This window comes from Antechinus flavipes, chromosome 3 (genome assembly GCF_016432865.1).
Source record: "Antechinus flavipes isolate AdamAnt ecotype Samford, QLD, Australia chromosome 3, AdamAnt_v2, whole genome shotgun sequence".
NCBI classification, from domain to species: domain Eukaryota; kingdom Metazoa; phylum Chordata; class Mammalia; order Dasyuromorphia; family Dasyuridae; genus Antechinus; species Antechinus flavipes.
Window position 1 is genome coordinate 587,110,520 of NC_067400.1, and position 21,915 is coordinate 587,132,434.

The 21,915-nt window shown below is 46.9% G+C and overlaps 1 protein-coding gene across 1 annotated transcript in view; it reads right to left on the bottom strand.

Moving 5' to 3' along the window:
• Positions 1-21,915, bottom strand: part of IGSF21 (immunoglobin superfamily member 21) — a 401,664-nt gene that overhangs the window by 18,864 nt on the left and 360,885 nt on the right. The window contains exons 5-6 of the mRNA XM_051988401.1: positions 21,490-21,605; positions 15,607-16,078 (exon numbers count right to left, since the gene is read on the bottom strand). Of these exons, the coding sequence (XP_051844361.1) occupies positions 15,607-16,078; positions 21,490-21,605 (588 nt within the window). The remainder of the gene's footprint in view (positions 1-15,606; positions 16,079-21,489; positions 21,606-21,915) is intronic.

Below are 21,915 nucleotides of genomic sequence, written 5' to 3' on the forward strand. Positions count from 1 at the left end.
TCCTTTCTATATTCTCTCTCTCTCTCTCTTCTCTCTCTCTCTCTCACATACACATACATACACATACTGACCCCATTTGGGATTTTATTGGCTAAGATACTGGAGGGGTTTGCCATTTCCTTCTCCAGCTCACTTTACAGATGAGGAAACTGAGGCAGACAGGGTGAAGTGATTTGCCTACTACAGGGAAGGTCATTTTTCAGTTGCTTCTAAGACACTGAAGTGCTTTGCATTTCCTTCTCCAAATCATTTGAAGATGAAGAAACTGAGGCAAAGAAGGCTGTGACTTGCTTAAGTTCAGACAGATTGTGTCTGAGACTGGATTTGAACTCAAGACTTCTTGACTTTCGGCTTGGCATTCTATTCACTATGCTATTTAGCTTCCCTCTTTATCCAGAATGTACTGGTTATTTATTTGTTGTTCTCTTCCTTAGAATGTGAGCTCTTTTCGATCAAGAAGAATATTTTAGCCTTTCTTTAATCTCCATTAATCTTTAATCTGCCTTTCTTTAATCCCAGGGCTGTTGTGAGAGAAGAGCTTTGCAAGAGCTTTGTGTTGAGCACAATTCCTGGCATCTGCATAGATTAAGCATTAATAAATGTCTGTTGATTAACCATTTGAGAAGTTAGACTCTGTCTTTCTTATATCCTTATCCTTGCACAGTGTGCTGAATCCGTCAGCTCTGGAATATGGCAGAGCTTCCAAAGCAAGATCTATAATAATTTAAGAGAGTTCAGCCCATCCACACAGGAAAAACCAAGTAGATGAAGAAGGCCCATTGCTCCCAACTATGATAAGAATTAGATTGATCAGGGTATATATTTTGAATAAAGATGGGGCAGGTAGGTGGTGCTGTAGAGCATAGGGTGTTGGACAGAATCAGGAAAATTCATCTTCATGAGTTCAAATCTAGGTTCAGATACTTTTTAGTTGTGTGACCTTGGGAAAATCACTTAACCCAGTTTGACTTAGTTTCCCCCACTGTAAAATGAGCTGGAGAAAGAAATGGCAAACAACTCTAGTATTTTTGCCAAGAAAGCCCCAACTGGAGTCATGAAGACTCTGAAATTACTGAATGCAACAGATTTAGATGGAGACAACTGAAGGATAATAAACTATTCTCAGATTTGAATACAAGGAGGAGAATGTGGTTTGCATTGGTAAATTGGGCCATGCTTTTAATGTTTCAAATTTCTCCTGGAAACAAAGGTTTAGCTTAATTTTATTTTTCAATAAATCAACAAACATTTGTTAAGCACCTACTGTATGTCAAGAAGTGCTATTTGCTGTGGATACAAGAAAGAGGCCCAGCTTTTGAAGATCTAGAGTAGTCAGGCACCTCATCTATAAAATAGCAACAATCTTTGTGCTAGCGAAGCTCAGACTTCATACTGGGAGGAGGAGGGGAAGGGATGGAACTATGCTAAATCTTTGGTGGAAAGACTCTTATCCTTGGAATGAGGAGAGTCGGTTTGGAAACTGCCTCCTATATTCACGAGCTTTATTTAGGCCATCTAATCTCAATGAGCCCCAATTTCCTCATCTGTTAAAATGAAGTTCCCAGTATGTGTGGTGCTTACCATATACAGTTGTTAAGAATCAAAGGAGGCTGTATGGGGAGGGCACTTTGCCAACATGAAAGTGCTATGTAAATGCCATTATTATCATCATTATGATGATTACAGAATATATTACTTAGAACTTCATTCTGTATTTGAGATGGGGGTTATTATTATTATTTGTCTTTTTCCCGATCATTGATTTCACCAATAAATTTATCAGTTGATATTTTGAGTGCCTACTGGATGCCACACATTATGCTAAATCTCAGTGTGGAAACTCCCTTCACTGATACAGATGGGGACACCAAGTGGTTATGTGTCTTTCCCATAGTCACGAAGCTAGCGTGAGTCACAGGAAGGTCTAGGACCCAGGTCTTCCTGACTCTAAGAAGAGCTGTTATTGTCATCATTACATGAGAGCTGTATGGTGCTGTTCTATAGAATATTTCCTCCTGTGAAGGATTTCCACAGAATTAACAAGATTAGACACATGGCAGATAGGGACGAGCTGCAATGGAAGCAGCACTGTTTCTGGAATCAAAGGACCTGGATTCGAATTCTGCCTCTGACTATTAGTGTGACTCAAGAGAAGAATTTTCTTGGGACTCAGTTTACTCATCTATAAAGCAAGGAGGCTGGTTATAGCCATGCTCAAAGTGACCAAGAATGTCATCAGTATGAAGGGAAAAAAAGACCAGACACATGGTGAGAGGGAGGGAGCCTAGGTAAACAGGGAGAGGGTTCCATGGTGTTCCCAGGGAAGGTTCCTGGCACACTGGAAGGGACCCCAGGGGGGAACCTAGAGGAAGTCACCTGAGGAGCTTGCAGGGAATGTCCCAATGACATCATAGATCCTCCAGTACTGGGCAGTGAGAGGGGTCAGGTAGCTTCCAATACTGAGGAAAGCTTGGTGGGATCAGACTCAGAGGAGTTCTGGGCTCAAGTATAATGTCTGACCCTTTCCTGGGCCTCAGTTTTCTCAGCTATAAAATGGGGGAATAATCCTAGTCTTTCATACTTTCCTGGTTTGTTGTGATGGAAAGCACTTTGTACACATCTCACTTGTCTATGTGAGTTCTGATTAAATTCTTGACTTCTTAGGGCTAATCCCTTCCCTTCCCTCTCCCTCCCCCCCCCCCCGTTCTCCCCTCTCCGTCCTTATGGGGACACACACACACACACACACACACACACACACACACACACACACGTCACTTGGGCCTTTGACCTGGGTGCTCCAGGAGGCCTGATGTACCTTCTGATCAAAGTTCTGGGTACAGGAAGGAGGTAAGGCTTGGCAGCCTCTTTTGCTCTTTCCAATCAGAGGGGCAAAGCAGCCCCGCTCAGCCTGGGGGTGCTCCCTAGCCCCTCCTCCAGGGAGTGACCCTTCCCCGGCTGGCTGAGACCCTGGATGTGGGGCCAGCAGGGGGCAGCCGGGGCCTGCAGACCCTTCCCATCTCCGGGTTGGGCTCTGAGCAGCTGCTGCCAGCCGCCTTAGCAGCAGATGGCTCAGCCGGCTCCCTCCCTCCCTCCCGAGCTTTCTCATCAAGATGTCGCCTCCGCAGCCTGATCCAGCTGCCGTCACCGCCTCATCAAGTCCATCAGCAGCTCTTGGAGCCTCAGCCCTGGCAGCTTCCCTTCCCTCACTTCTCACCCCCTTCCATCCCCCACAAGTCTCTGACAGCTTCGGAAAGAAGATTTCCTAACAGGGTGCAGTGGAGGGCACCTGGGGACTGGGGGTGCGGGGAGACTTGGCTGCCTCTCCCGGCTCTGCTCCTTCTGCTTGGATGACCTGTCCCTCCACTTCTCTGGGCCTCAGATTCCCCACCTGTATGGGTGGGGTGACTAGATTATCTCCAAATTTCTTTTAAAACTAACATTCCATGTTCTAAGGGCCCTCCCAGCTCTGACCTCCTGGGTTCTAAGGGCCCTCCCAGCTCTGACCTCCTAGGTTCTAAGGGCCCTCCCAGCTCTGACCTCCTGGGTTCTAAGGGCCCTCCCAGCTCTGACCTCCTGGGTTCTAAGAGCCCTCCCAGCTCTGACATCCCGGGTTCTAAGGGCCCTCCCAGCTCTGACATCCCGGGTTCTAAGGGCCCTCCCAGCTCTGACATCCCAGGTTCTAAGGGCCTCCCAGCTCTGAGATCCTGAGTTCTAGGGACCCACCCAGCTCTGACCTCCTGGGTTCTAAGGGCCCTCCCAGCTCTGACATCCTGGGTTCTAAGGGCCCTCCCAGCTCTGACATCCTGGCTTCTAGGGATCCACCCAGCTCTGACCTCCCGGGTTCTAAGGGCCCTCCCAGCTCTGACCTCCCGGGTTCTAAGGGCCCTCCCAGCTCTGACCTCCCGGGTTCTAAGGGCCCTCCCAGCTCTGACATCCTGGGTTCTAAAGTCTCTCCTCACAATAATTATGAACTAGGTAATTAAAGCATGTTTTCCATCTTTGTGTCTTTCTATTTCCCCTTTTTGGGAAACCACTTGCCCAAGGCTCTCCTCTCTAGCCAGACCATTTCTTTTCTCAGGGAATATTCTGCTTTCCCTCCCTCTTCTTCATCATAGTCCACCCTCAGTCACTGACCCCTCACTGTCCTATCCATACAATTCCCTGGGATCTAGAATTGGAAAGAGGCTTTGGAAGTCACTTTGCAGATGAGGAAACTGAGCCTCAGGTTAAATGACCTGTTCAGACTTGTGGCCAGTCTCTGTGAGTCAGGACTCAAACTCAGGTCTTCAGAACTTTAAATCTGCCATACTCTGATTAAGTTTCCTGACAATAAGAGAAGGATCTTTCTATCACAATATGTTGTTTCTCCCATTTCCTGCTTTGCCTCCATCTCTAGCTTAAGTGGGCGTGGCAAGGACACAACCAGCCAGGATGAGCAGTGGAAAAGGGCCAGAGATACCTAAGAAGTGCCCACAAAGGATGCTGGGATTTTTGAGGAGGAGAGTCGCTTTCAGCTGGATCTGAAACAGGACAGGTAGGACTTCACGGACTAGGCTTCCTGAGGAAGATGGGGTTCCCCAACACTGGCACGAAGGCGAGATGAGCACTAACCAGGAATGCCATGGAGGAGACTCCTCCATAATTGGAAATGAGATGCTTTGTCTCTTTGAGGTTCAGTGATGTTACAGAGGAACTGACCACTGCCCCGGACCTTTACACAGATGGGAAGGACGTTCTAATTAGAGGACACTGCAACAGCCAGAGCTGAGATATCTGGGTCCCAAAGACAGGAAAAGAAGCCATGGAACTCATGGGGATGGGAGACAGCCAAGAGGAATGTCCTGAAGAGGAATGAGGTCCTTCAAATATGCTCGCAGCTGCTTGACCTCTGGGACATGAATCCACTGGTACCAAAAGAAGTGAGACTGTCCTTCAGGTTCAGGGGAAGAAGAAGGGAGTAGTGGGGGGTGGGTGGCTTCCAGCTGAATGGGACTGAGGGAGTTTTCCCCAGAAGAGGCCTGCTGCTTTCCTGGGGGCAGGTGACCAGGATCCAAGGCTTATTAAAGCAGCTAACTACCCTCCTGCTGGAAATTCATTGATGCTGCTGGAAGAAATCTAGAAAGCATTGCTAAAGATTCTGAAGTCTTGGATAAGATACTGGATATTTTTGGGGCAAAGACGGTGTTTTCTTTTGATAGAAGGAAAATTATTTAGAGGAGAAAGGCAGATCTGAGAATCAATCATTCAGTCTTTATTAAGCACCTACTATGTTCCAAGCACCAAACCAAGCACTAGCAACACAAAAAGAAGCCAAAGACAACCCCCACTTGGGAGCAGATAATTAAGATGATGGTGTCTGAGAATGGGATTTGAATAGATGGACTACAACTTCAAATATAGGAATGAAAAGCTCCTCACCAAGGACAGAGTCCATCTAACAAAAGTTTTTATGAACATGTTTGCCTGGAGTCTCAAAAATCTGATCAAAAGGTCTTTAAACTGAAACAATCTGGGAGAAGTTGGTATCTGGAAGGATGATGCTTCCTATATACATCTAACAAACCAGGTATCACAGAGAAAAACTCCAATGTAGGAATAAAACAAGAGTAAAGATGCTCCCAAATTCATAAGAGACATAATCCAGAAGTTAACATTTAAATCCATGTCCTCAGATGTCAATTGAGAAGTGTATCAGCTAGGAATACTAGAGAGCCTAAGGGGACAAAACTAAATTCATGAGTATCACTGATATGTCACATGGGATTCTTGGATGGACTATGGTTCTGAACTTAGAAATAAGGTATATCCTTCCTCTGAAATTTAAACAAGAAGGATCATGCCAAGAGGAATAGAATAGAGTTGTTTATTAGAAGGAAAAACTCACATGTGGTTAAACAAAACCATTTTGGAGAGAGTATTTTTGGGGGAAACCAATGGCTACAGGGACAAAAGTGATATTGTTGAAGAAATGTCTCCTGTTGTTGAACAAAAAGGAGCGATGGGTGAGGAGGTCATTTGACAGCTCATAACCCTGACCCTGACACATGATCTAATTGTGAAGGGAGACTTTAGTTCCTCAGATATCCACTAGAGCTGTCTCTCTTTGCCAGAAGCTGATCATCCATCTTTTAGAAAGATGGAACAATGGAATTATCTATTTGATTATCACCAATAAGGATGTTACTTGCTGGATGAAAATCTTGGGGAGCATTCCCCAATTTCCCAAATTCATCTCAGAATTTGTAGTAGAGGGTGAAGGGAAGTTGACTATAATCTGATATGCATCCTACATTTTAGGAGAGCAGATTTCAAACGGTTCAGAGAAAACATAGAATCCCCTGACTTAAAATTTTATGAGGTAAAGTCAGCTCAGGAAGGATGGGACTTACTTGAGAGTGAAGTTTTGAAGACACAAAGAGAAACAATTCAGTTGAGGAGGAAAATGTGGATTGCCTTTAAAAAAGAGAAACGTAGGTGCATTGGGAACACATCAATCAGCTTAGATTTTTAAAAAAGAGACATCCAGAAGATGGAAGTAAAAACAGGTAGCACATTTTTAATACAAAAGGGTGCCAGGGTCTTTTAAGAACTGCAGCAAGAGTACTAATGCTTAAGATGAGCTGAGGCTGGTGATGACAACAACAATAACAAAAAGATTTGTCTGTTCTATTGGGGAAAAGAGGAGGATTAAAGAAGGAATAAGATCACTGGTGAGGTTGGAAGGGGGTGGTGAGAACAGACATCAGAGAAGTCAGAGCTGCTCAGTTCTGATTTAACTTTAGATTTTTTTGCTGAGAAGAATGATTTTTGACCTGGAGAGGATGGTCAACAGGGAGCTGAGTTGAAGTCCCAAATAAGTGAGAAGATAGTAAGAGAGTCCCAGGCTGCCCTTGGTCCAGACATACAAGATCCTCAGGTATCGAAAGAAGTGGCACATATGTTTGCTGAGCCGCTGTCAAGGATGTTTGAAAGACCTTGGAGAAAGAAAGAAACATTGCAGGGTTGGAGATGTACAAATATTGTCCCAGTTTTTTTAAAGGGAAAAGAATAGAGTCTAACAACTATGCGGGGTGGGGATAGTTATTGACTTTGATTCCTGGCAGATTTCTGTTATCAAAGAGCTGGCTGATGAATCTCTAGAAAAAGAAGCAGCAATGACAAAGAGCAAGTGAGCATAACCAAAAACAAGTGCATGCTAAACTCATGTATTTTTTGACCCAGTTATTAGAATATTGTGGACATGATTTGTCTAGATTTTAGCAAAACATCTGACAAAGTCTCCCATATTATTCTTACAGAGAAGATGGAGCGATGTAGACTACATGGTAATAGAGTTTAGATTCTGAACTGATTGAAAAGTTACTCAGTAGGAGTTAAGTAGGGAAAGTGGTCTCTACTGAAATACCCCAGGGATCTGTTCTTAGTCTGGAATCTGTGCTTGGTCATTTTTTTTATCATTGATTTGGATAAAATCATAGAGCTAGAAAGAGATTAGAAGTCATAATTAGCTAATTTCTCATTTTAAAGTCAAGGAAATGAGTTGCTCAGGATCACAGAGGTAGAAAACATCAGAATTACGGCTCAAACTGAGGTCTTCCGGCTCCAAAAATCTAGCACTTTTCTCAGTGTTTATAAATGCAAATAAAATTTGCAGATGATCCAAAGTCAGGAGGGATAGCTAGCACTCTGGATGACTGTCAGGATCAAAAAAGATCTTGACAGGCTAGAATGTTGGGCTGAATCTAATAAGATGAAATTTAATAGAGTAAAGCTTTGTATTTGTATTTTTAAAAAATCAGCTTTATGAGTAAAAGATGGGCCAAATGTTGTTCAGAAAAGCTGGTATGAAAAAGACCTGGTGTTTTAGTGGCCTGCAAGATCAATAGTAAACCACAGTTTAATGTGGCAGCCAAGGAGGTTTAGGCCAACTCAAGCCTTTATTAAAAGGGGCAGTTAATAATCACTATGTGTGCTAAGCACTCTACAAATATTATCTCACTTGGTCCTCACAACAACCCTGGAAGGTAGGTGTTATTATAATCCCCATTTTACAGTTGAGGAAACTGAGGCAGACAAAAGTTAAGTGATTTGTCCAGGATCACATAGCTACTTGATTAGAACTCAGGATTTCCTGCCTCTAGGTCCAGCACTCTATCCATTGTACTACTTAGCTGCTTCTAGCTGCACAGGGTGTAAGACTGGAAAGGTGAGAGTTCTGACTGTGTCTTGGTTAGATCATAGTTGGAGGACTGTGTTCAGCTACAGAAGTCACATTTTAGGAGGGGCATTTGATATCAAAGACTTCATCGAGGTGTCAGCTAGAATGCTGGGCTAAATCTAATAAGATGGAATTGAATAGGGTAAAGCTTCGTATTTGGATTTAAAAAATCAACTTTATGAGTACAAGATGGGCCAAATGTTGTTACAAAAAAGCTGATGTGAAAAAGACCTGGTGTTTTAGTGTAGTAGTTATCCACTACAACATGCATGGGAAGCATCCAGGGAGGGCAATGGCATAATGAAGGGTCCTGAGTTCCTAACTTATGAATCATTTGAAGGAACTAGGAATGGTTAGCTTAGAGAAGATTCAAAGGAGGAGGGAAATAAAGTAGGGGGTGGGGAAGGGAGAAATCATTGTCTTTAAATTTTTGAAGGCGTCTTAGGTGGAAGAAGGATTTGGATCGGCTCAGAAGACAAAACCAGGAGTGGAAGGTGGGAGTTATCAAGGGATAATTCCAAAGTTGTCCTTAAGGAAGAACTTTCTAACATAGTTATTCTAATGTGGAATGATTTTCTCTCAGGAGGCAACGATCCTTTAGGAAAGGTTTTCCCATTCACCTTCAAGTCAGGACATCACCTTCCTGATGTCATTGGTCCCCTTGGAAATGAAGGAGAAACAATAATCCAAGGGCTGGAGAATGATCAGGTAGGGGTTGGACTAGTTAGCCTCCGAGGTCCTTCTCAATTCTGAGAGCCTATAGCCTGTGACATCATTCTGCCTTTCCACAGAAACCACAAAACTGGACTCGTTCAGAGACAATTTGGCCCCTTTCTGCATCTCACCAGCCCAGCCTCGGCAGGTGGGCACTTTGAGAAAGATACTCTCCAAATCCTTCCTTCAAAACTCAACTCACGTCTTCTGCCTTCTGAGAAGTTTTCCTGGATCTCCACCATCAGTCCTGTTTTTCTGCAGTCTTTGAGCATGTTGAATTACATCTCCCCTCCCTTGCCTATTCAATATAAGCTCCTTGAGGGCAGGGACTGCTTTCTAAGCATCAAATATGGTGCCTACCTAGGGACTGAACCCCTATGATTTCATTGATATAGGATTTCATCCTGAAGAAACTCCCTCTATTAATGAATGACAGCCAGTACTTGCTTTGTACTTTTAAATCTTCTCTACTGAGAAGTTAAGTGACTTGCCCAGGAGCACATAGTCAGTATGTATCACTGACAAGACTCGAACGCAAGTCTGTCTGACTCCTGGGTCAGCTCTTTAGCCAGAACATGTAGTCTCTCTGTCTTACACGTAGTAGGGGATTACTTAATAGTATTTGTTGAATTGAATGGATTAGCTATGATGGAATGAATTAATAAGCAACAGACCTTTACTGAGCTTCTGCTCCCTTTACCAGTTATACTTTGCAGCACACTCTTACATATTTTATGTCATTTGAGCCTCTTGGCATCTATGTGAAAGAAGTGGATCAAGAACTATGTTTCTTATTTACAAATAAGGAACCTGAGGTTCCCAATAAGGAGAAGTGTCTTGCCTGGAATCACACAGGTCACTGCTGGGACTCTAACGCACAGCTTTTGCTTCTAGGATCACAAGAATGTAAATTTAGGGCTGAAAAGGATTGAAAGATAAATTTCATCCAACTGCCCCATTTTTAACTCAAGAAACACATTGAGTGATTTGCCCAAAGTCTCGTGGCTAGAAAACGGTCAAGCTAAAAATTTGTTTCAGGCCCTGCACCTCTAAGTTCAGACTTCTTTCTACTGCTCCATGGCTCTCAGCTTAAAACAATATCTCCCTTTCCCACCAATATTCCTGGGGTGACATCCCCAAGTGTGGAGCCTGTTTATAGTTACCTTTTTCTTTCCCCAAGCCCTTGGAAAGGGAAAGCAAGGAGGGATTGTTAGCATGGGCACCTAGAATAAGAACTAGCAGGGTCAGCTACTCAAAGAAAGAAAGGTCCGACGGGAAGCCAGAGGTGAAGCATTGGCAAAGGCCAGCGGTTTAGAACCTGAGTTCAGAGCTGTTGGGGGAAGGCACTTTGAAGCTCTACTCACCACAAATCCCTCTGAAGTACCTGTCTGCCATCTCTCTCTTTTCTCTTTTTGAGGAAACAGATAGGAAAGGAACTGATTCTGTAGATAGCAAATGTCTCACAAAAAGGGAAATAGACTTTCCTTTATCCTTGGACCCAGAGCTGAGGAAATGCTTCATTAGGCAGAAGTAGCAGCTGGCTGGTTTTCTGTTCGAGTAATTGGAGGCATAAAAGAAAGGAGAAAGAATCAGAGCGATGGAAGGAGCAGAGAGATAAGTGGGACTAGCCGATGGAGCAGGCTGTGCTATTGGTACAGGAAGGAGCCCTGGATTTAGACTTGGGAGAGCTAGGTAGGATTCACAGCTCCGTCATTGATGATCTACCTCGGTGTGTTTGTCTCGGGTTCTGTCAAATGAGTACTGGGTTGAACCCCTTAGTTCAATCCTCTTAACCTCTTTTTGTGTCCTGGATTTCTCGGGCAGGCTGATGAAGCCTATTTCAGAATAGTGGTTTTAAATGTATAAAATAAAATGATACAAAGGAAGCTCATTATATGAAATATAGTTGTAAAGATATTAGAAAGAACAAGTTGTCTCTGAGAACCTCCTAACTAAATGACCCTTCAGATACTTTCTAGTCTTGAAATTCTGTGTCCTCAGGTTTCTTCTAGCTCTGATGATGGTCCTAGGATGAGAGGACACAGCTAGAGGGGCAATGGCTAGGATCCTGCAGGGACAACATATATTTATGATTTAATGAAACCCAAATAGGAAGCAGTATAATATTTAGGGGGTAGGGTTTGGAGTAAAAGAATCTGGGTTCAAATCCTATTTTTGCCCTTTATTACTTCTGTGACTTTGAGCAATCTCTTCTTCTTAGTTTACTCACCCATAAAATGAAGAGAATGGACTACATGGCTCCTGAACATCTTCTCTCTAAAGCTATGATGTTGCCCCTGGGACAGGGGGCTAGAGGAGCATTTTCCTGGAAGAAGGGGAGCTTTTGGCTCTTTTTGTGGAGGATGAGAACTGGAAATTGCAGGGATGCCTACTAACTGGGGAGTGGCAGGACAAATTGTAGTTATGAATGTAATGGCACTATTGTGCCATGAGAAATAATGAGCCAGTGGGTTTCAGAAAAAACCTGGAAAGACTTACATGAACTGCTACAGAGTGAAGAGAGCAGAACCAGGAGATGCACACAGTAACAGCATATTGTGGGATGATCAGCAGTGATTGGCTTAGTTTTTCTCAGTAATGCAATAATAAAAGACAATTCCAAAAGACTTATGATGGAAAATACTATCCCCATCTATAGGAAGAATAGTGGACATGTGCATATGCTCACACAGTGCACATGTATGAACACAGAGTCATGCTCACACATGTATATGTACACAGGTGTATGTGCACACTGTATGAACATATGCACGTGCACATGTGCATGTATCTGTCTCTATATGTATATCTCCTTTGATACTCACAACTCTGTTGTGGGAGTCTAAATGCAGATCAAAGCACTCTATTTTCATTTTGTTGTTTTTTTCCCTTGTGATTTCCCCTTATGCTCTGATTCTTCTTTTACAACATGACTAATGTGAAAATATGTTTAATATAACAGTACATGTATAACCTATATCAGATTGTTTGCTGTCTTGGGGAGAGGAAAGGGAGGGAGAGATAAAAAATTCTGGAATTCAAAATCTTATAAAAGTGAATATTGAAAACTATCTTTACATGTAATTGGAAAAAATACTATTAAATAAAAAAATGAGATAATGAAAAAGAATGGAAACATTTTTGAAAAACAAAAATGTTATCTTTACCTTTCACACTTAAGATATGGCCATTGACCTAACCACACATATTACTGAATCACAGAATCATGAAATTTGAGTTGGAAAGGATCTCAGCAGCCATCTAGGTCAACCCATTCTTGAAAGGAATCCCATTATAACTGGGACTACTACAGGTAGTCTATTCCACTTTCAGACAGTTCTGATGATCAGAAGCCTTTTCCTGACATCCACCTTCTTTCAATCTATCTTCTAGGCATTGCTCCTGGTTCTGTTTCCGGGGGCCATACCAAACATGTGCTAAGCCCACTTCTACCTGGTAGCTCTACAGCTATGTCCTGCTCACATTGCCTCCCCTCCACCTAAACAACCCCAGTTCCTTCAAACCCTCCTCATGGGACATAGACTCAAAGCCTTTCACCATCCTTTCCCTCCTCTGGCTGCTCTCCATCTTATCAATATCCTTCCTCAAGGATGAGGATCAATGATGGAACACCATGATCTGACAATGATACCAGGGTTATTGCTTTCTTATTCCTGGAAACTTAATCTCTTCTTAATATGGTCCAAGATCATGTTAGCATTTTTTGACTCACTCCTATTGAGTTGGTAATCCACTTAGGCCCCCCGATCTTTTTTCTGTATAATCTCCACCATCCTGGTTTTTTCCAATATATATATTTTGATTCAAGTAGAAGATTTCACATTTATCCCTATTAAGATTGAATTGCATGTTATTCATTTCAGGCCAATGCTCTGGACTTGCCCAGATCTTGCCCCTCTCATCCCATGTGTTTGTTACTGTTCTTATTATCATCAGCCAGTCAGTTAAGCCTCTAAGTAAAGGTCTAAAAGCTGAGGTCTGAGAGAGGGAGTTTTTATAGGGGATGAAACTCCAGCCAAAGATGAAGAGGAAACCATCGCCTTTGAGGACAAGATTGTCTTTATGTGATCATATCTGCCTCCAGAGTGTGATTTTGCGGTATCTCCCTACCCCTAATTCCTTAAACTTATCCATTATATTGCCAAAAATATTACCATTAGAGACCCAAAGGAGTCTTCCTTATTGTAATGGCAACACTGCATGGATTATGTTAAAAGTGTCGTTCGATTGTTGACCTCAAAGTTTCTTCCTCAGAAAGATGGGGAGTCATCCTTTTACTCCCTCCAGCACTGATCACTGAGGATTTATGGATGAAGAGACCCGAGTGACCTCAGCAGTCATCCAGTCATGAAGGAAACTGAGGCGCAAAGATATCGAGGAACTTGTCCAAGATCATAAATACAGAATATTATTTGAATGCAGATCCCTTAATGTTAGATCTTTTCTTTGAACTCATCTGTTTACACTTCATTTCACAATCATTTCACAGATGAAGAAACTGAGGTTCAGGGAACGACATGCCCTGAGTCATGCAACTAGTGTTTGCTTGAATTTGAACAGTTCCTCCGCCTCAAAGTCTAGTGCTCCTTCACTCTCACAACAATCATGAGCAAAGGCTTCGTAAGTCTCACTGCTCTGTAGAAATATGATCTTTTATTCTGATTAGGTGATAAAATGTAAATTAAGTTATCAAGACTCGTTTCGAATGCTTCCTCCTTCTGAAAGCCCTTCTTGTTCCTCACTGACAGCCTCCTCTTCTTCCTCTGAGTGGGACACACAGAATGACGTGTACATTCTCATGGCACGTTCCTGAGGCAGCTGGGTTTCAAAGGTAGACCCAGATTCAGGAAGGCTTCAGTTCAAATAGGGCCTGAGATGCTTAGACATGGCAAGTCATTTAGCCTCCATCTAACTTATTCCTCTTCTATAATACGGGGATAATCATAGAACCTAAATCCCCGAGTTGTTGTGGGGATCAAGTTTTATATGCATGTGTGTGTGTGTATGTAGACACAGGTCATACGGCACGTGCATCTACATATATGTTACTTGGCAAGCTTACAGAGGACGGTGAACATGTCTAACTCGTTCATGTTTCTGCCTCAGTTACTCCCTTTCCTGAATTTGCTGCCCATCCCAGGCTTTGTACAAAACCTCAATCAGGTTTGTTGATTTGAATTGCTGAATTGAATTCCATTAATTAGAATGTTCCTTAAGCCACAGCTAAGAGCAGGGGTGTGTGTGTGTGTGTGTGTGTGTGTGTGTGTGTGTGTGTGTGTGAAAATTACAACAGGAAAAGGGGTAGATACTGTTTCCTGGGCGTCTCCAGGTACCAGTGTCAGGACTAGATCTTGCCCTTTTGAAGATTTATCCCCTTTCTTAGAATATTTCTGTTCCACTCCCAGAGTATTCCATAAAACCAAGAAAAGTCAGAAAATTAATTAGCATTTGGAAGGAGAACTCACAGTGCCAGAGTCAGAAGGGAATTTAGAACACTGAATGTCAATGTTTGGAGGGCCCTTAGAACCCAGGAGATCAGAGCCGGGAGGGCCCTTAGAACCCAGGAGGTCAGGGCTGGGAGGGCCCTTAGAACCCAGGAGGTCAGGGCTGGGAGGGCCCTTAGAACCCGGGAGGTCAGAGCTGGGAGGGCCCTTAGAACCTGGAATGTCAGAGCTGGGAGGGCCCTTAGAACCCAGGAGGTCAGAGCTGGGAGGGCCCTTAGAACCCAGGAGGTCAGGGCTGGGAGGGCCCTTAGAACCCAGGATGTCAGAGCTGGGAGGGCCCTTAGAACCTGGAATGTCAGAGCTGGGAGGGCCCTTAGAACCCAGGAGGTCAGGGCTGGGAGGGCCCTTAGAACCCGGGATGTCAGGGCTGGGAGGGCCCTTAGAACCCAGGAGGTCAGGGCTGGGAGGGCCCTTAGAACCCAGGATGTCAGAGCTGGGAGGGCCCTTAGAACCCAGGAGGTCAGAGCTGGGAGGGTCCTTAGAACCCAGGATGTCAGAGCTGGGAGGGCCCTTAGAACCCAGGATGTCAGAGCTGGGAGGGCCCTTAGAACCCAGGAGGTCAGAGCTGGGAGGGTCCTTAGAACCCAGGAGGTCAGAGCTGGGAGGGCCCTTAGAACCCGGGATGTCAGGGCTGGGAGGGCCCTTAGAACCCGGGATGTCAGAGCTGGGAGGGCCCTTAGAACCAGGAGGTCAGAGCTGGGAGGGCCCTTAGAACCCGGGATGTCAGAGCTGGGAGGGCCCTTAGAACCCGGGATGTCAGAGCTGGAAAGATAACCGAGCCTGCAATGCCAGGGCTGGGAGGCAGTTGGGGGTACTCTCGGTTTCCACATGGGAAGCAGATCCCAAGCAGGGGAAGGACCTGTCCGGCTTCACGCGGTGGGTTCAGTCTCCTCGCTCTCCTCTCTGAGACACTGGATGCTCATTTTGGAAGAGACTCTTGGGCCACCTCAGTGTCCCTGGCTTTGGTTCAGCCAACAAGCGCATGACCTCGCCTAGTAAAGCTGTTGGGTGTCCCTGCCCTGGCTCACGGCCTGGCTCCGGTCTCCGAGGCCCCGATTTCCCGGCATTCACCGTTCTCCTGGACCACCCCGCCCCCTCCCCTCCCCCCACGCCCTCCGGGAGGGAGCCGCTCCCCGCCCCCCTTACCAAGCGTGACCTCCGCCTGCATGGGCATGGAGAGGGCCGGGTGCTTGACCTCGCAGCTGAAGAGGGCCTCGTTGTCCACCTGCGGGTTGAGCGTCCAGGTGAGCAGGGCCCGCACCTCCACGGTGCCGTCGCTGCCCGGGGCCCGGCTGTGCCGCAGAAAGTACACGGGCTCGGCGCTGTGCACCCAGCGGGGGAACTCCCGGCTCACGACAGTCTCTGGGATGTTCTCCGTGGTGGGCGGCAGGGCGAGGCCGGGGTCGGGGGTCAGCCCCCGGAAGGGCCCCTCGGTGTGAGGGGGCCCGCCCCTGCCCTCCGCGTCCAGCAGGGACAGCGACTTCTGCATCTTGGTGTCATCCAGGTCCCGGTGCAGCAGGCTGCGGAAGGCCCGGCTGTCCTGGAGGGCGGCCGTCCCCACGGCGGGCTCGGACAGAGACACCGCCTCGATGGGCTCCCCGTCTCGCTTGAAGTAAACCTGGGGGGAGGGATGAGTCTCAGATAGGGAAGGACTCCTTGCGGGCTCTGGGCCAGCCGGGGAGCGGTCCGGCTTCTAAGTCCCACTGCTCTGTGAGCGGGGCCTGCGCACCCCGGGAAGCCCTCGGAGAGGCCCCTCCCCCCACTCTGCCCCGCCCCCCCTGCACGTGTCCGCACTGGCCTCCGCCGTTTTACGCTCTGCCTTATCCTGGTTCTCCACCATCTCCTGACTCTCTTTGGGCTTTTGTTCCAAACAAACCATGTGGCCCAGGTCAAAGGCAGCCCAGTGCTACTGAATTCCCCTTTGGGGTTATTCACATCGTGTCCCAGTCTTGGCCCAGAAAGCCAGGAGGAAGCCGGGACTTGGCCCAGTGAATCTGCTTGTCAAATCTGCATATCAAATACTATCTCGAAGCGCTGGGGGAGGGGAGGGTGTGACTAATTAAAGGACTCCCCGAGTGCGTCTGCTTCTAATGGGAGGAGTTGTCTTCCAATTCATCTGTTGCATGAAACCTGATTTTCTATCTGGAGGTTGTTTAATAGGAGATGTACAATTATAGCTGCAGACGAACCATTTTTAAATCATTTTAAAATATTTCTCTCGCTTCTTTCTTTAGGTTGGGAGCTTTCGTTCTAATAGCAGCCTAGGCTGGGGCCCGTGACATTTCCATCTAGTTGGGGGCTTCCTCCTCCAGGTCGGGGGCTGTGTCTTGCCTTAGGCTTGGAGCTTCTGGAGGCCAGGGACTCCTGTGCCATGTTGGGGGGCTGGCTCCCTGAGAGGGAACTCTTATCTTCTCCCTCAAAATAAAGGTCCCCGAGGGCAGGAACTCCTGCGCCATGTGGGGGGGGCTGGCTCCCTGAGAGCACGAACTCTATCTTCTCCCTCAAAATAAAAGTCCCCGAGGGCAGGAACTCCTGCGCCATGTTGGGGGGCTGGCTCCCTGAGAGCACGAACTCTATCTTCTCCCTCAAAATAAAAGTCCCCAAGGGCAGGAACTCCTGCGCCATGTTGGGGGGCTGGCTCCGTGAGAGCACGAACTCTATCTTCTCCCTCAAAATAAAAGTCCCCGAGGGCAGGAACTCCTGCGCCATGTGGGGGGGCTGGCTCCGTGAGAGCACGAACTCTATCTTCTCCCTCAAAATAAAAGTCCCCAAGGGCAGGGACTCCTGCGTCATGTTGGGGGGCTGGCTCCGTGAGAGCATGAACTCTATCTTCTCCCTCAAAATAAAAGTCCCCAAGGGCAGGGACTCCTGCGTCATGTTGGGGGGCTGGCTCCCTGAGAGCACGAACTCTATCTTCTCCCTCAAAATAAAAGTCCCCAAGGGCAGGAACTCCTGCGCCATGTTGGGGGGCTGGCTCCCTGAGAGCGGGAACTCTATCTTCTCCCTCAAAATAAAAGTCCTTGGAGGGCAGGAATTCCTGCGCCATGTTGGGGGGCTGGCTCCTGAGAGCACGAACTCTATCTTCTCCCTCAAAATAAAAGTCCCCAAGGGCAGGAACTCCTGCGCCATGTGGGGGGGCTGGCTCCCTGAGAGCACGAACTCTATCTTCTCCCTCAAAATAAAAGTCCCCAAGGGCAGGAACTCCTGCGCCATGTTGGGGGGCTGGCTCCGTGAGAGCGGGAACTCTATCTTCTCCCTCAAAATAAAAGTCCCCAAGGGCAGGAACTCCTGCGCCATGTTGGGGGGCTGGCTCCCTGAGAGCGGGAACTCTTATCTTCTCCCTCAAAATAAAAGTCCCCAAGGGCAGGAACTCCTGCGCCATGTGGGGGGACTGGCTCCGTGAGAGTGGGAACTCTATCTTCTCCCTCAAAATAAAAGTCCCCGAGGGCAGGGACTCCTGCGCCATGTTGGGAGGCTGGCTCCGTGAGAGCACGAACTCTTATCTTCTCCCTCAAATTAAAAGTCCTTGGAGGGCAGGAATTCCTGCGCCATGTGGGGGGACTGGCTCCGTGAGAGCACGAACTCTATCTTCTCCCTCAAAATAAAAGTCCTTGGAGGGCAGGAACTCCTGCGCTATGTGGGGGGGCTGGCTCCGTGAGAGCACGAACTCTATCTTCTCCCTCAAAATAAAAGTCCCCGACGGCAGGAACTCCTGCGTCATGTTGGGGGGCTGGCTCTCTGAGAGCGGGAACTCTTATCTTCTCCCTCAAAATAAAAGTCCCCAAGGGCAGGAACTCCTGCGCCATGTGGGGGGACTGGCTCCGTGAGAGTGGGAACTCTATCTTCTCCCTCAAAATAAAAGTCCCCGAGGGCAGGGACTCCTGCGCCATGTTGGGAGGCTGGCTCCGTGAGAGCACGAACTCTTATCTTCTCCCTCAAATTAAAAGTCCCCGACGGCAGGAACTCCTGCGCCATGTGGGGGGACTGGCTCCGTGAGAGCACGAACTCTATCTTCTCCCTCAAAATAAAAGTCCTTGGAGGGCAGGAACTCCTGCGCTATGTGGGGGGGCTGGCTCCGTGAGAGCACGAACTCTATCTTCTCCCTCAAAATAAAAGTCCCCGACGGCAGGAACTCCTGCGTCATGTGGGGGGGCTGGCTCCGTGAGAGCGGGAATTCTATCTTCTCCCTCAAAATAAAAGTCCCCGAGGACAGGAACTTGAGAGTTACAGGACCTGGGTTCAAATCTTACTTCATAAACTTATGACCTGTGTGACCTTAAAGGGTCCTCAAACTTTTTAACTAGGGGGCCAGTTCCCTGTCCCCCAGACTGTTGGAGGCCGGACTCTAGTAAAAACAGAAACTTTGTTCTGTGGGCCTTTAAAGAAAGAAACTTCCTAGCCCTGGGTGAGGGGAATAATTGTCCTCGGCTGCTGCATCTGGCCCGAGGCCGTAGTGTGAGGACCCCTTTCCTAGGGCTTCAGGTTCTTTATCTATAAAAGGAGGTTGGACTAGCTGGTTTTTGAGCTCCTTTAAATTCTAAATCTAGGCTCTCTTGTGCCGCCCAAGATCCCTGTAATTTTGATTCTCCCTTATCTAGTTGGAGACGGGCTTTCTGGGACCGGGGACTAATTGTGTCTTTCCCTATTAGACTGGGAGTTTCCCAGAGGCGTCCATGTTACAGGCAAGGCTGCTTTTTGGGGGCACGGATCACACCTCCTCCCAAACCTGCCTCATTACGCTTAGCCAGGATTCCAGAGAAAGCCAAAGTGCCCCCATCAGAGGCGGGGTCCCACCTGAGAGGGGGTCTTGGAACACACCGGCGGCTTCTGACTTTATACAGGGGATGGGAGCCACTGAGAATGTGGAGATAGAATAAGTAGCCGGGAGAGGAAATTAGAAGAATATTGGAAGAAGAAATGGGAGAAAATTGTATGTGTGTGTGTGTGAGCCTGAAATCTGAACAGGTGTGCTTGTGTGGGAGGGAAGAGGTGCGCAGTCTGAAGAAAGAAAATTGTCCTCTAGCTTTCTCTTCTAATGGGGAATTCAAGTTTTGAGCTGCGGAATTTAATTCAATTTGTTGTTTTTATATTTTGGTACATGCGCTCAGAGGCCTGTGGGAAACGGGTGTCTCTTTAATAAATCGTATAAATAAATCGATGGGAGCTGAGGAGGGAGGCGGTGTACATGTGGGAAGCATCACTGAGGGAGGCTGGGTCCCAGGAGAGTGAAAATAGGGGAGGAAAAAGAGGAAGAGAGAGACAATGGGAGGAGAGGAGACAGAATTAGTGAGGGGGAGGGGGGTGTTGCTGGGGGAGGGGGTGGAATCCAATTCAGGAGAGGCCAATCTGTCAGGGTTTAAAGCCTCCAAAAATGAATGTCGCTTGCACATAAAGGCCTGCTTTGGGTTTTTTGAAAAGTGCTTCAAAAGCCGGATTGTAATTTATATCAAAGGATTCCTCAGAGCTTCCAACATCCCAGGCAGATGCAAGAAGCTGGCAGAATATGGGGGGCTGAGAAGCATTTTCTAAAAAGGGGGAATATTTGATTGTATGAAACCTTAGAGGCCTGAAAGGTTTCAAGGGCCCGAGGCAGCGTTGGCAGTGGCAGTGGGAATGGGGGGGAAGGGACATCAGAATCCTACCAGCAGCTTCCTGGAGGGCCCCTCCCAGGATACCCTCGGAGAACGGCAGGCAGCACCTGTCGATGGCCCTTTGTCGCTGGCTGTGTTAGCGGTGAGCATGTGGGAGCAAGTAGGAGTAATAGAGTGGGGGGAGTGGGAGTAGGTGTTCGGAACATTCTTTTGTACCCCAGTCTTCTCTGGGGTCTAGGAGGTCACATGGAGCCTTTTATCCTGTTCTTTCTATTGTGCCCATTGTATCTGGGGAGGAAATGTGGGTTTCCAGTGGAGTTGGTGCAGAATCACATTGATCTTTAAATCAAGAGGATTTGTGGCTTTTGTGGCAGAGCCCACCAGCCAGGTCCTTTGGGAATCCCCAGAGAATTAAGAGGTGGACAAGACTCTAAGGTCTGCCATCTTTCATTTCATGGAAGAAAGGGGTGTCCGAGCTTGTACACGCTTCCAAAGGTACTAAGTAGTAAAATGTGAAATTTAAAGGCAGGTCATAATTCTAGAACTGGAAGAGATTTTGGAGGCAATCTAATGCAACCTCCAGATTTTACAGATGAAGAAACTCAGGTCTGGGGAAATGATCTAAAGTCACTTGGGCAGTAAGTATCAGAGACGAGCCTTGAGTATAGGTCATTATTCCAAATCCAGAGCCCTTTCCATAATGCTTTGCTGTTTTTTTTTTTTTTTTTTCTGTGTAGTTAGAAGGAATGAGGCACATGGAGAAAGTCTGGAGTCAAATTTCTCCCTGATTCCTGCTTGCCTCTCCACGCTGTTCCCTTCTCCTAAATCACTCCAGGTTAGCCCTTCCAACCACCCATTCTCTCAACCACACTCAAATTGTCCCTTAAAATAGCCATGACAATAAAATTGGGAAAATTATTAAGGTTTCAAGGATATTAGGGTGGCCCTAAAAGAAAACTGCCAGTTAGATTTTATTCATTCTCCCTTTTCTTTGTTTTTCTGAGCCTCAGGATCGGGGAGGAGAACATGTTCTTTTAGCTCTGGGAGACTAGATGAGAAGGAAAGATGGGGTGGGTCATTGTGGGCAGGTAAGACCAAAAATATTGTGGTGGCTCATAAAAACATGGGCTGAAGAATTGGAGGGGACTTTAGAAATGTTCCAGTCTCACTTGTTTGTTTTGTTGATGAGAAAATCAAGTCTCAAAGAAGGTGTGTGATATTTTCCAAGGCCATGCAGGTAGAGAGCGGCTGATCTGTCCTTCAAACTCGGCTCCTCAGACTCCTGGAGATAATTCTGGCCTGGTTTGGCAGCTAGGTTCTCCCTCATGGTCATCCTCATCTCCCAGCTGAACCTTCATTTGGAATGCTGAGGAAATGGGATGTCCAAACGTTATCGGACAGGGGGGATGAGTGGGATGCTGGGGCCCGGGACACTTACCACAGGTGCTGGCTTCCCTCCCGACACAATGCAGACCAGGGTGAAGTTCTGAGCCTGGTAGCGGCTAAACGGGGCAGGTGTGTCAGCAGCCACGACGGCAATGGAGGTGGGAGGAGCTGTCAGGGAGGGAAGGCAGACACAAGTCAGAGAGAGCCTAAGTCAATTTCAGGGCTTCGATTTCACTTCCAATCAGCGAGTCAGCCTGGTCTGTCCGGTTCTCCCTCATAGCCCCTCCACAAAGCCCCCAGTGAGCGTCAGGAATGAGCACCCCTCCCGGGTCTCACATAACACTTTACTTTGTAAATGAACTTTCCATGAAATGTTAAATGTTCCAGGATGTCAGAGCTGGACATTGGAGAGGTCTGTGGTTGTCTATGACATCACAGTGTGACCTGGCTCCAGAGGGTGGCCACGCAGACTTAAGGG